This window comes from Watersipora subatra, chromosome 9 (assembly GCF_963576615.1).
Source record: "Watersipora subatra chromosome 9, tzWatSuba1.1, whole genome shotgun sequence".
Classification (NCBI taxonomy): domain Eukaryota; kingdom Metazoa; phylum Bryozoa; class Gymnolaemata; order Cheilostomatida; family Watersiporidae; genus Watersipora; species Watersipora subatra.
The window spans coordinates 41,515,549-41,529,915 of record NC_088716.1 but is presented as its reverse complement, the minus strand read 5'-3'; the positions used below and the strand labels follow the sequence as shown (position 1 = coordinate 41,529,915).

General features: G+C 37.3%; 1 protein-coding gene across 2 annotated transcripts in view; it reads left to right on the top strand.

Annotated features, from left to right (window-relative positions):
- Positions 1 to 493: 493 nt before the first annotated feature.
- Positions 494 to 14,367, top strand: part of LOC137404345 (telomere length regulation protein TEL2 homolog) — a 32,159-nt gene continuing 18,285 nt past the window's right edge. For both annotated transcript variants that reach the window (XM_068090540.1, XM_068090539.1), the window contains exons 1-3: positions 494 to 647; positions 1,393 to 1,702; positions 12,331 to 12,530. In XM_068090540.1, coding sequence (XP_067946641.1) covers positions 1,403 to 1,702; positions 12,331 to 12,530 — 500 coding nt within the window. In that variant the 5' untranslated portion in view covers positions 494 to 647; positions 1,393 to 1,402. The remainder of the gene's footprint in view (positions 648 to 1,392; positions 1,703 to 12,330; positions 12,531 to 14,367) is intronic.

Below are 14,367 nucleotides of genomic sequence, written 5' to 3'. Positions count from 1 at the left end.
GCATCAAACGTGATCAGTTTGTAAGGATAAATGTAGTCTATTTAATATATATATATATATATAATCAGCACATATGCAATACAGCGTTAAACAGCATCAAATTCACAAGAAAAATCCCAATGAGTTGGTCTGTGCCTTCTCCTTATATACCGTTTTACTCCGCCCACTTATATAATAATTATGTAACATCAATTTTATCGTGGCAGGCCTGTGAGGCAGGCCTAGATAATAATATATAAGAGTATGCTGGCAGGCCTGTGAAGCAGGCCCAAAAACACAGTATTACATAACAGGGTCTGAAGAAGTACACACAAGAGTATTACATAACTAGATAAAGGAAGCACACCTAAAGCCATCACAAGGAATATCGTTGTCTAAAGAATATGGCTAGTGTTTGTCCAGTCCTCCACAGTATTATACATGTTTAGATGCCAAGGAAGCTCAGTACTTCCCAGAACTCTTTGCAGTAAATCTGTAAATCTTTGCAGGAATTTGGCTCAACTAGTTATCTTACATCAGCACAGAACAAAAATTCAGAGCGGTCGGAATCAGCCTTTGCCTGACGTGCCTTGTGCATGAAGTATTTGTCGCGTAAGACATCTGATGTGGTTAGAATAGGCAATTTTTATTGCTGCATTTACTTTTTTGTAAGTTGAGTATTTTTGGTCTCAACACACGTGCTGGTATATAACGCAAAGATAATTGAGAAAGTTCGAAAAATGATGATCTTGCATTTTGCGATGAGTCCATTTGTTTTACCAGCCATTACTGCCACACTAATGTAGTTGGGTTATTAAAATAGGGCAAACTATGCCGGTATACCATAGCAGCAGAATAGTTTTTTCCGTCATCTTTTTAGACTGCAACCATCATTACTACAAACTCTGCTCTTTGTGTTTATTCTTTGTAATCTTTACTACATTCTGCAACAGAGTTAAATATTATTATGTTATGTTATCATATATTATATTTTCTGTCATTATTATTAGTATGTTGTAATAATATAGAGATTATATTGTTAGCAATGTCTGAGAAACAGGTATGATATTGAAAGCTTCACCAAGCTTTTGCACACATTTTTAAAATTTTACTAACATTTCTCATAATTCACTTCTAAGAAAATTGGTGCCATGTGGGTTTTTTTAACATGTTTGCTCAATTTTTAAGCTATTACCCAAAGTCAGTGCTCCCTTTGAGTTGATATTTTATATCACTCATTTGGGTCCTAGTTGGAAGCATTTTATTGGGCTGGTTTTCATAATGAAAAAAACGGTGGTGCCAAAATATTACAAAACTCTTTGTATTGTTACGCTAAATGGAAGTTGTCAAAACTGACATCCATCTCTAGACTGTTATTTTACTGATAGCTATTTCATTATACTATTTCTTCAGGTAGCTCAAGATGGAGATTGAGCCATGGCGAGAACAGATATGTGATCAAATGCATGGCATCAGTAATATAGACTCTCTCCCTGATTCCTTGCAAACCCTATCTCACCTGCTGTCAACCCATCCAACCGGCTGCAGCCTTACAGTATTCTGTGAAGACTTTTCTGCAGCTCGTCGATACTTTATTTCTGGCAGCTATGAGGAACTTCTGTACAAATTACTTGAGAAAATGGCAGACATTGAACTTATGAGCAAAGTTGGAAAACTGATCTCTCAATTTTTTGTTAAGGGCATCGCGGATATCTCATTTGAGGTGAGTGGCATTTAAACAATAACTATCAGGCCATTGTTTTCTATTATATTTTTACATATGGATACAGCTTTAATTTTCAATGTAGGTCTCCGTATATGCAATCTTCTATATTTTTCACTGAGAGGTTTATATATTGATCTATGAGTTCACCATGGATGCTTAAATACTGCCCATGTATTGTGGAATCATCCTTGACTGATGCAATGAATAAGTTACGAGCGTTATGTCATAGAACGCTTTCAGAATCCTTTCACTTACACATGAAAAGTATCTGTTATGGACTAGAGTCATTGCTGAGGTCTGTGTGTACCTTATACTAACAGCTATTCACCCGCACGCGATCAAGATGGTCATTGCTTAGTGGAATATGGGAAGATAATCCCAGAGTTCGATGATAGCATGACAGTCAGTTTGCTTAGTCTACAGACATAAACCTCACATATTTCAATGGTGTATTATATAAACATATGCATATCCACTGTACACAACGCATTTCTACTTAGTGTCTGTGTACGACTTTCTACATCATTCATAATAACAATTACTTTTATCTGTTGTACCCTATTAATGTTCTATTGAATATGAATATGTGGTTGGTAACAGGTGTCTCATATTTGCAGCTAACGAGAACATTGTTTGTAACACCCAAAAACTTGAAATGCAGGGAGATATAAATGGGTATTTGGTTTTTCCTAGCATTATGACTCGTGTTTTGAGCATCAATGCTATTGAATGAGTTGTTTAAACGAGTTTTTTCTGTCGCCATATCACCTCTAAAATATAACAGTTGCCTGAGAATTTGCACTCAGTTCACCACAGAACCTCAGTATCTATCAGATGGGTTTTAGGGTTGCATAGAACACCAGAAGTTTGAACCTTTCGACTCAGTCGGCACCAGTGTTTGTGGTTCCGCCAGCACAGCCAGCATATCACTTACTCTTTTTTAAGCATTAGTTACCAGTGTAAGTTTTTTGAGCGCCTGTTTCAAATGTCGCCTTTTTGCTTCACCTCCTATTCGCATGAATTTGTTCTTCCAGTTTCTTCCAGTTGTTTTTTCCAGTTGTTTCTTCCAGTGCTCTGGCCTAACTGCTCCTGTCAGGCTTTGTCACTAACCTCCGGTTAGTGCTTTCTTTATTTTGTCTCTACAGAAACTTGACTTTGACTTAACTTTCGTCTAAATAGACGGTTTTTATACTGTAGAAGCTGGTCTACATGGTGTGATAGCTTTTACTAGGTAGTAAACATTTGGGTACCAAATTAGTTCTATTATCTAGCATCACCTTTGCTTTAATTTAAAAGCAACAAGTGTTTAGACACGAGACATGATGAGGGGATGGTCAGCGCAGCTTCTCACAATATATTCTACTTGTTCAAAACTTCTGAGAGACCATAGAGGTTCCGTATCAGGTATTTCTTACTTAAAGAAGTCAGTAGTTATATGCTTAAATGTTTCATTTACGCCGGTAGTTGCAAGATTTAAGATTGCAAAAAAGGCATTCCAACTGAGCACTGCTTTAGCATTCCACTAAAATACTTTGGGCTAATTACAGCAGGTAGAGCACATACACAGGTATGCATGCGCCTTTTCCATAAATAGTGCATACTAGGAGAGTTAGTGTGCCAGGTAAGGCTAGAAATATCCATATTGCATTCCATAGCTTTTACCGCCACATGTACTCCAGCTCACACCTCAGTCTCTCTTCTGAAACATTTGCTTTATCACTTTTTATGGTTGTTGGTTTTGCTGGATTTTTTTGCAAGTTTAAAAAGGAATATTGGTGTACGTGGAAAACGAATCCTACGGTTGGTTTTATCACAACAAGCGGCAGTCTCTTTTCTCTTTCAAGTAGAGATCTTATTCATCGAACTTTTGCTTACCAACAAAAGTCAAATCAAGCTTTCATGTGATTGATTCATTTCACCACAGAATTTGTTCTTGCCTGCTAGGGGGTGGTATGTGCCTTCTAACAACCCACGTTTCACATCTTGCTATCAAAAGCTTTAGCTTATGCTCCATGGTTGAAGTGTGTAGCCTATAGGTTCTGAAATATGGAAATATCATCAAGAGCTTTTGTGCCTGTGGCTATTTTATCATCGAATCAAGGTACGATACCATTTTATTTCTTGTAGCAGCCTCAAAAACCCGGCTTGCTGTATTTTTACATTTGGTGGTTGGTAGGTCTCCATGGTCTGCCAAAGCAAGTAATTTTAATTTTTAGTCTTTTGTTGATCTAGATCCATTTTGCATTGACATGCCTGGTTAAACATCACTTATGGTGCAGTCCCTGTGATGCTGAATAATTGTTTACTTTTTTAGCCTAGAAAACCAAAAGCAGAACAGGGTTTGATTGTTCCAAAAGATAGCTGTAATGTATGTCTTTAGAAATTCATTTTGTTGGAATGGCCAACCTTCCCAATACTCGATCAGTGTCACATTTATTGGCGGCGACATTTGCCATTTACACCTGTATTGTGTGCGTGGCAGTCAAAGGTGACCTGAAGGCTTTCAAACAACTACTTAACTTTGTTTAGTATACAAGGTGATTATATCAATGTATTTCATACCTAGTCACTGAACTATTACACAAGTGAATAGATGCATTATGTATAAAATGTATTTTCTACATACCCAAGGGAGATAACTTCAACAAATAATTGTGGTTTTTACTGAGATTTGATAAATTACAATGCATACATATTGATAACTTGATAATAGGATTTAGTTCTCATCTTAATCAACATCATCCTCCTCATCCTATTCTGTATTGGTGCAGCCACACAGGTCACAGCATGGTAAGTTGGCCATCTTACACGAGCATCTTTGGCGGCAGACAATTTTGTCGCACTTGCAATGTACTTTCTTCAGAACTTGTGGTGGTATGACAGGTTTCTGATACCAAGTTATTTCTAGTGCATCTTTTTTAGTCATGTGCCAGCCATTACCTTGAGGTGGAGAAATGTTGGGCTTGGCATCCAGGCAATGGAGCCATATTTTAGCTTGGTAGCAGGCCCTCTTGATGTGCTGTTGAAGACAATCATCATTTGGTAGTAGCATTTGTTCAGCGTTTCCACTTTTGAATAGGTGGTAGCGAGCATCATTGACAGCGAGACACTTGGTGTTATACATTTAGCAGACCAGCTTCTCAGTTGCAGTTGTTAGCGTGTTGAGTAGTGTGGTTGTAAAAGTGCTGAAGGTAGCAAGCATTTCTTTATTGTCTTTGACGATTTTACAAGCTTTTTTCTTCCCTTTTCGGAAAAATGTGCTGGTTGAATCGGAGCTGGTGACTCCGTGTATATATAGTAATGATTTGCAAAACAAATTATCAAAATATGAATGTACATTATAGCTGTTAGATCTATGATCCATTTGTTATTAGCTGTTTCAGTTGAGAGACCAACTGTGCAGTTAAACTGACCCATCGCCCCTAAGGCTATGATAGCCACATCTGTATCTGGGGATGTGATGATCAGTTTCTCAAATTTTCCTCCAAGCCCACGCATCCCATCAGCATGCTTGCAGTGAAATAGTAGTCTGGTATCAGCCTCCTCTTGGGTGGTTTCTAAATCGGAAATCTCCATTGTGGGTTGGATGGAATGGTGAGTAGGAAGAAGTGTACAGCTGTGTTTGTTAGTCACATAAACACTCAGACGTTCAGTGCTCTTCTCTGTGAGTTTGCTATATAGGAGTTCCAGCAGTTCTTCTTCGTTGAGTTTGCAAATTTGGCTGGTATTCCGACAAGTATCTTTTAGAGCCTGATGTCAACCTGATGCGTTGCTGGGTTGAACCTCGCTTGGCTCTCTCAACATCTTTGATGTTATGATTTAGATATGAATCAACAACCCAGTCAACCCTTGAGGCACTGTACAAACTTGCAATGTTGATAATCCTTTCCCAGACCTTCTCCCCAAGCTGATCAAATGTCTTTACATCAGTGAATGACAGAGAACATATTAAAGCCATGGCATCAATGAACACGGTTATTTTGCCAGTCAGTTCTAGATTTGGGTGTCCTGCTTGTTGTTCAAGGTGGTGCAGCAGTTCAGCTTTATTCGTCTTTACCAGGAAACCTTCTGACAAAGCGATTGATGGGGGTTTCTCACTCAATGAGATTGATGTTTCTTGATTGGCTTGCTACTAGAATTCTAGAAAAGATTTTTTGCTGCTGTGAAGCGATCTTCACTGCAGCTGCAGCTTTACCTAGTTTGGCTTTGATTGAGTCTTTGAGATGATCTTTGGAATTGGTCTAAACAAATCCTTGTTGTATTCATTGAGTCGCTCTTTACAGAATGATTTATACTGTTCAGCTCCTTTTTGATGGGCTGTAATCATATCCGACATTGTAGCAGCAGCCACTGTGCCATTACTGATTTTGAGCAGTTCTGTTCCTTCTATTGTGGGATCGAATGGGTTCACCATTGTGTCAATAGTTGTGAGCAAGCACTTAACATCCTCTTCACTTGAGGTGTCATCAGCATGTCTTACAACTGGATCAGACGTAGATAAACCTGCCATTTCCTCCACCAACTCTGCAACCGCAGCCTTGTATGGCTGAGCCATGATCCATCGTTGTATGGCACCTGTCAAAAAGATTTGTATGCATTGAAAACCAAACATAAAAGGCTTATATCTATGGCAATTTACAAAGTAGGTTTTCTTCATAGTATATATCTATGGTTTTCTTACATAAGCAGCATGTTTTTTCCAGTAACGTGTGCCCATATATTAATCTATGATATATTAATCTTTGTAAGCAATGCATACCTGGGTGTAATGTAATGCCTTTCATTCCACCAGATGTCTTGCAGGATTTCTTTAGGGTCTGTTCGATTGTCTAGTCTACAGCTGTTCCTGAGAAGGGGAGACAAGTTCTCTGAGTTGTGAAAGTAGCTTTTACAATATCAGTGTCAACATCTGACAATGTCATCACCTCCGCCTGATAAGCTGGTAGAAACCTTAAAAATAAACGACAAATGGAAATTCATTAATACAAGTCTATGTGAACGCAACAAAACCTCTTGAAATCAAACTCATGGTTCTGCAGGTTAGAAGCATGTACATCAACATCACATTCATGCAGACCTGCTATAGTTGGTATGGTTGTAAGCAAAGAACCACGGGAGCATCTCAGGAATAACAGCCAAGTGGAGGTCCCAGTTGGAGCTTCTAGTTCCTCTGATAAATAGCAGTAGTGGGTAGTAGTGAAGGGCATTGGTTAGGATAGTGTTAATAGTATTTATTTCTCTGGCTGGAGCCATTATAGGATTTAGGTAATCAATTGCTGACTTAGTAATGTTCACTTCAGATGATGAACTTGGTGACTTTTGATTATGTTTCCAGCTAGGCATCGGCATAGGGTTTACGTCTTTGGCTAAGACGTAACCAAGATCCAGGAGATTACCATCTTTCATCATCTGAGTGTTATTCATGGTAGGCTGATAATCTAATCCTATCGGACCATGACGATCTTTGGTTTTGTGTGTTGTTGGACTGATATTATTTTCTTGCTCAGGCAACTTTTTCACCGTCTTGGGGATATTTCTTCGACTAATACTTTCCTCACTCTGTGTGGAATATGGGTCTGCGTTCTGAATCGTGATACCGTTGACGAAGTGGTTCGTACCTGCAATGTTTTAGTCTCCTCGCTAAAGTCAAGGTTAACCATGCAGATCACAGTTGGGACTTCTTTACTGAATCCAGATGGTACTTCAACATCCACATTTGTTATAGCTGCAGCAGTTTCTAGACCAACAAGTGTTTTATAACTATATACAACTATAACTACAACTATTTTTTTAACATTTTTACCAGAAATGGCAAGTTTTCAGCTTCCAAGAGCTTTAGTTTAGTTAATTTATGCTACATTAACCATTTTAAAGTGATCAAAAAGACTTCTGCTGGCTGTTTTCTAATATTTTACAATTCAGTATCACAGGGACTGCACTATTAGACTCTTCTCATGGATTTGCCTGGCTAGCAGTTGCATAGATGCTTCTTTAAAGCCCGTGTCATTCATGGCCAATACAAATCGTGTAGCGTATCAATTTTTTTGAGCTGAAGATGTGTCTGGTGGTGTTAGTCTATCACAATCTATTTAGGTTGAGGGTGAAAGCGCACAGATCACTCCTTTCCTGGTTCTGAGAATTTGTGTTTAGGCAACTTCTCATAGTTATTACACTGAGGATGTGTTCCCTTTTGACATTTCTGTTTAGCAGGTTTCGTTTTAATAGTTCCCTTATAATGAAGCGTAGCTGTATATCTCTTGCTTTTATGAACATGTTGAGCTTTTCTGTGTGGATCTTTGGAGCAAGAGCATTTGTTTGCACTACACCCTGAGTCACCTGGTTATCTGACTAGCTCTGTATAATGAGGATAGCATTCATATGCTGTACCATATTTGCAAAGCTAGTAGAGCTAGTGAGTCCATTCCTCGTGGTTGTGCTAATGGTTCCCTTGGAATTATGCTTGGCTGAGACCCAAATGTAAGATATCTGAAATTCTTTAGAAAAAGGAGTGTACTCAGTGATGCCCTGGTTAAAGTTGCTGCCTTGAGTCTATGAGTCTTCAAGCTGTATTGGCTTTGTTTTGACACCATGGAGATTCTCCCACATCATCTGTCTTTTTTGCCTCACTGACTTTTTTGCAGTTTCCGGTGGCTGCGAACCAATCAGCTCACATTCTTTTTTACGCTATTTTCTCTGCTCAATCATAAACTAATATGACAAAAAGACCTTTGACTATGTTCCAGCTGTGTTTCAGGCTCGGAGTATTTGACTACTGTTTCAGCATTACTGGGCTTCGGATCCACCTACTCATGTAGTAGGGAGAAAACAAAAGCCTACCTTTGTATATTTAGAATGATTTCTTTAATTTGTCTGAAACTCTTCGAGTCCTATAGTACTGAATGCCTCGCTACCTACACTGGTTATGTGAAAACTTGGCTTGAAATGAATATTTGACCTGGTGTAATCCAGCATGCAGCTCATTATTCTTGGGTGCTTTTTCATTAGTTTTTCATTTGGTCAATTTCAGAGTTTAATCTTTATTTTTGTTAGTATCTGGTTTAGGGGTTTCTGAAGAGGTCATCAGATGATGCATTTATTTGCTATCTGATATTTGGTATGCTGACTTGGCGACAATGTTAGATAGGCAGTGCAAATTAATGTATGAAGTTGCGATATGAAGATTTTAAGTCTTCATTGGTTTTCATGAGTCTATAGTCTTTGAGCCATATTAAGTGAGCAACCGCTTCTTACACTCCGCAGTATGTCGCTTGGCAGTCTTTCGCAACCCCATCTATCATTTTAGCTTTAATCAAGCATTCCGATCCAATTCCAATACAACACTTATCATTAATGCTTATTGTCTGCATTATCTGCAATAGATTATTGTGAAACTGCTTCTGTTTATTTAATACCTATAACGTGAGGAAGTTTGTTTCCCCATATCGTAACCTCTATGTTAGTCACCATCCCTTCGATCTGAAGTTCGACCGAAGTTTCCTAATTGCTTATCATTTTTTTGGAAATATTTAGCTTCATCACTTCGCCAAAGCTAGCAAAGATAACTTTACTGTAGTATTACTGGTAGTTTTATGTTAGTGCAAAGGTAATTGATTTATTCAGTTGTGTACGATGGATAGTTATTTTTTGTTGCCTAACTAGTGAATGTACTAATTTTTCGAACATTCTGTTCAAAATATTGAATGTCACACTTATTTATGAATCTATCACTTTATAGCAATATCTTATTGGTAAAAATAAAAGCACTACACATACCAATCAATAGTTACCAGATTTGTAGAAGAATCATGGTCAAGGATAAGCACCATTACCTATGAAATGAAACGAATAACATAATTTATGCAATAAAGATGCAACAAAAATCACTGCAAGGACACAATTTCGGGACCATGCGTCGCAGGTCGGGGTGGGATGTGAGGCAGTTCTCTTATCTCAAAATACTGATTGTCTGCTTATATAATGTTGACAGTTTCAAGTTGAGAACCAAAAACGTTCACATCCACATCTTAGCCTAGGGCAAGGCAAGTTACGTCACAAATCATATTTATGCAATATATTACAGAGGCAGAAGCTCTAGGACTGGAAAACTTCCTATAAATAAGTTAGTGTGTGTTCTAGTCTACTGAAAATGCACAATGGTTAATCCTTGGTCGAATTGACAGAATACTCGTTTGAAAACTTGTCCTATGATCCAACTTCCTCTGCATTGTCTGGCATAGTGGAAGAATGTATTGGTTTCTGTACTTTCGACCCATAGCAGGGCACTTAGTTGCTTGCTATGATTTTCCCAACACGTGCCACAATAGCCTCCATCAACAGTTTGTTTTTTGCTGGTATACTCTTCTAGCTTGTCATAAAAGTGTTGAATGTAGTCATTGAACTGTTTTCCCTGATAGAATTATAAGCCAATAGCTAGGCTTTATGTGAGAAAGGCTGAAGTATTCTATACTAAAGAACTTGAAAGTAGCCTTTCCATAGCATGCTCGCTTTGTTGAGGTCTTTGGGGTCAAGACATGTTTAAAGCTGCCATTCTTTTTTCGACACACCCAGACAGTTCACTCAGAGACTTAGTTCATCTTTAGCTGCGATGCCCGACTGTTTCATGCTGTCTAACTCCTTTAGTTTGCGGTTCAAATCCAACCTGCCGTTCAAACACCCAAAAAATTACTCCATGCAGAGGAGTAATTTTTTGGGTGTTTGAACCGCAGGTTGGATTTCCAAATCAACACAAACTTCGCCCTTGCCACTCAAACAACAATTACTTTTAAATATACCCTTATATATGTATAGTAACTGTAAGGTAGTAATTTTATTTATGCACTCGACTTTGCATACTCTCTCAGCGACCTCCTGTCCTAATGGAGGACGCAACAATTCATTGTCAACAATCTCAGTGTTGGATCTTTTCATCTCCTCTGTTGATCACTTTCAGTTTTGCATATCCATAATTCCCAACATCACTGTTGTATTCCTCTAACTTGATGTTACTAGGTTATACCTGGGCCTTCAACACCTTCACATTATTGGTTATAGTATTGGTCTGGGCAAAGTATGTATTTTTAAGGAAATGACTGTGCTTCATCTTGTTTATAAAATTTAGTCTCAAACCAGGTCTTGGAATTTGTATCATTCCTCCTAACCATGTCAATAAATAGATTCCCATTTGCTGGTCACTGCTGTCAACATTGACTAATTTGACTGACTTTGGTTTAACTCCAAAGCATGTTCTCCAAAAATGCTTTAGACAATCACATCTCTTGCATTTTTTACCATATGCAAAATATTTGCTTGTTTGGTGAGAGTAGGTAGAACAACTAATTTTTTACTGCTTTCTGTTTGAAAACGTGAACTTCTAGCTTTAGCTTATAATGCTAAACCTGCTAATGCTTTATCACCCTCTATCTTCATTGGGAAAGGCTGTTTTATTATTTCACCAACTATGATATTCTCTTTAGCAGTAGTAACCCTGGCATTATAAAGTAACATCTTTTTCAATTCAGTGCCAAACAGACGGAATACAACACGACAGAGTAGCATACGCTCCTTCAATACATCCAACTTTTGCTCGACTGCTTGCATCGTTAATCTCCTCACAAGTATGTCACTGGGCTCTCATTGAGAATATTCTCCTGATGATTACAATGAGTCTCCACTCACCATGGTTTTGGCCATCATAGCCACATGGGTCACTGTAGTTCATTTTTAGTTTAGAGCTTGGTAACATTCTTCATCACTGTGAGGCAGCAGTACCCCATAGTTGTACAAGCTTATTAGGTTTGCGCTAATAAAATATAGCAATATTTTCTCTTTTGATTTTCGCATAGTTCTAGGGTACTAGTGCTTGAACACAACTAATAATAATAATATTGATGAAAAATGTAAAGACTCGGTTTCCAAATTTCTTTTGTTAGACATTAATGCATTAAAGCCTAGTGCTGGCCTGCCTTGATCTCTATACTTGAATGTTCGGTGACTACACTGATTATGTTCGTGTCAACTGAGTAGAAGAAACATTAGATATCATCGCTGGTTGCTAACTATTTGACACCTTATGTGGGGCGCTCATAAAATCCTAGATTTCAAATTTAAATCACTGTTTATGTATTTAACTAGCTTTATTACATCAACCACATCACCGTGAAATCTACAAAGCATAGAGTAGACCATTACAAAAAGCATGAAGCTGGTTGTCTTTAGAACATTAAGGTATAACAATAAAACACAACAAAACATGCTACCTACAAGAATTGATTATAAGAATGGCAATATAAGAAATGTAAAATTGGTTACCTTGGGATTCTCTAAGAATTATATAAGTTCAGTGGCAGGTAACTGGTAACAGACTTAGAATAAGTTCAGTAGTATTAAATGAATGTGTTTGCAGTGCCTCTCAGTAAGGGGCTAAAAAGGCTATTGGCCAGACTTGACAGGTTGGAGGATGACAATTAGAGGATGATTTCTGTTATATTTATAGAGATAGTTCTGAAGGTATGTGCTAATTCGTAAACACCACCAATAGGTAAAATGAGTGCTTACTTTAGTAAACATATTGACTCTATTGACTTTAGCAAAAAGGCCTCAGTATACCATAGCAAGTTATCTTTTAGGTTCTATGTGCTGGTTTGTCTGAGAAGTACGGGCTTCTGACCAATGAAACTTGTGTGAACTATCTCACTCAGCTTGTCTCGACCAATCAAATTTCTCAGATAATGAACAGCAAATGCTCAACTGATACTTACATGTTCAATGGGGAACACAACTCCTTGGTACAGGCTTTAGCCAGTCTCCCTGACAGGGTTGCCAACAGGTATGGCACTATTATTTTATGTTTTTTCTACATTGTCCTTGACTCACACATTTTTATGGAGCTTGGTTAGAATTGTAAAAAGCTTTTTGATACCGTTTTGTTTCTACACAGTCATTACGGGAATTGTTAATCTGACATTTAAATGTTGTTGGAATTAATTCTGACTCAATTGCTATTGTGAACTCAACTTGCTCCTAATCCTTAATGACCACCATACACAAGCTTGTTATATACCGTAAGTTTTTTATAGCTACAATCCAAGTTCTACTCACAAAGTTAATTTATTCCAAGAGGTGTTTTATATGTTGAAACCATCGATGTTGAAACAAATATTTCTGTAGTAATAATTTGTAATTCTTTTAATTCGTTTCATTGCCTAAAAGCCTATATTAACTTCTTTTTGAATATTGTAGGTAAATTACACAACATTAAAACATGGATTGTGTAGAACCCTTTAATACACTAAATTTATAACCTTGTAATATATTAAAATAATAACCTTCAAAATGTCTTTATTACTTACCTTAGAGGCAGGTGAAGAGAAATGTAGACTCGGTGATGGACAGGTTCACTGTTAGAAGTAGTGTAACTTACTCTAATTTAGACTAGGTGAAGATCAAAGCTTCACTGGCCTCTTCTCTTTCGTTTACAAAACTGCAATGTTTTGATAAATTTTGAATATGTGAGAAATTATTTCAAGGTTTATAGTCGGATATTTGCTCCAATTTTATAGTGTGCATTACAGATATAATTAACACCTAATACAGAATAAAGTTAAATAAAGATGCATTCCAGATACAGTCAACACCTAATACAGAATAAAGTTAAACCATAACTGTCACGAACAACTTTTATTGTATTTTCTAGGTAAATCAGACACGCTGATTCCGATTTTGTACTCAAAATAAAGATTAGTTCACTAACCTTCAAAGTCATTTAGGCTTTTTTAAAGCGTTTCAATATCCGTTTCGAAAACAACACAATCGGCATTACAAGCTCCGCCCATAAATATGTGACGAAACCTAGCTTTTTCAGAAACGGAAGTTAGGAAAGTTTAGTCCGATTTAAAATAATAGAGATGGGTGTCTTAAAACCCATTATTATCTAAATCCAGCCTGTAAAATAATTTCAGTTTTTTATGAAAGGGATATAAACTATTTAAAATTGCTCGCAGCTTGTTACATGACGTTTAAATGGTCTGGACGTCGAGAAAAATGAGCTCAAAAAGCGTGGTTTTATCACGAGCTAGCGTTGTTATCGCGCTTTTTAAATATGCAATGCTAAATAGCTTATCTACCTTTCAGAAAAGACTGATATTATTTTTAAAGCTGGATTTAGATATTAATAGATTTTAAAACACCCATCTCTATTATTCTAAATCGGTCTAAACATCTCTACGTAATTTCTGTTCCTAAAAAGCTAGGTTATGTCAAGTATTTATGGGCGGAGCTTGTTATGCCGATCGTGTTGTTTTCGAGACCGATATTAAAACGCTATAAAAATCCTTTATTACTCTGAAAGTTAGTGGCCTAATCTTTATTTTGATTACAAAATCGGAATCAGCATGTCTGATTTACCTAGTAAATACGATAAAAGTTGTTCGTGGCTGTTATGGTTTAATTAAGGGTGAATTACAGATACAGTCTACACCCAACCCAGAATAAAGTTAGTTAGCTAACTCTATTCTCTGTTGGGTGTAGTCACTGGTTGTCAAAATTGATTCCTTTTTGTGAACATTGTGTATAAATCATTTATGAAATACATCAGATTCACAGATTGTAAACTATTTTAGAGCCACAAGGCCACTTCATCTAATGAGGTTTAAAGGTGTGAGCAA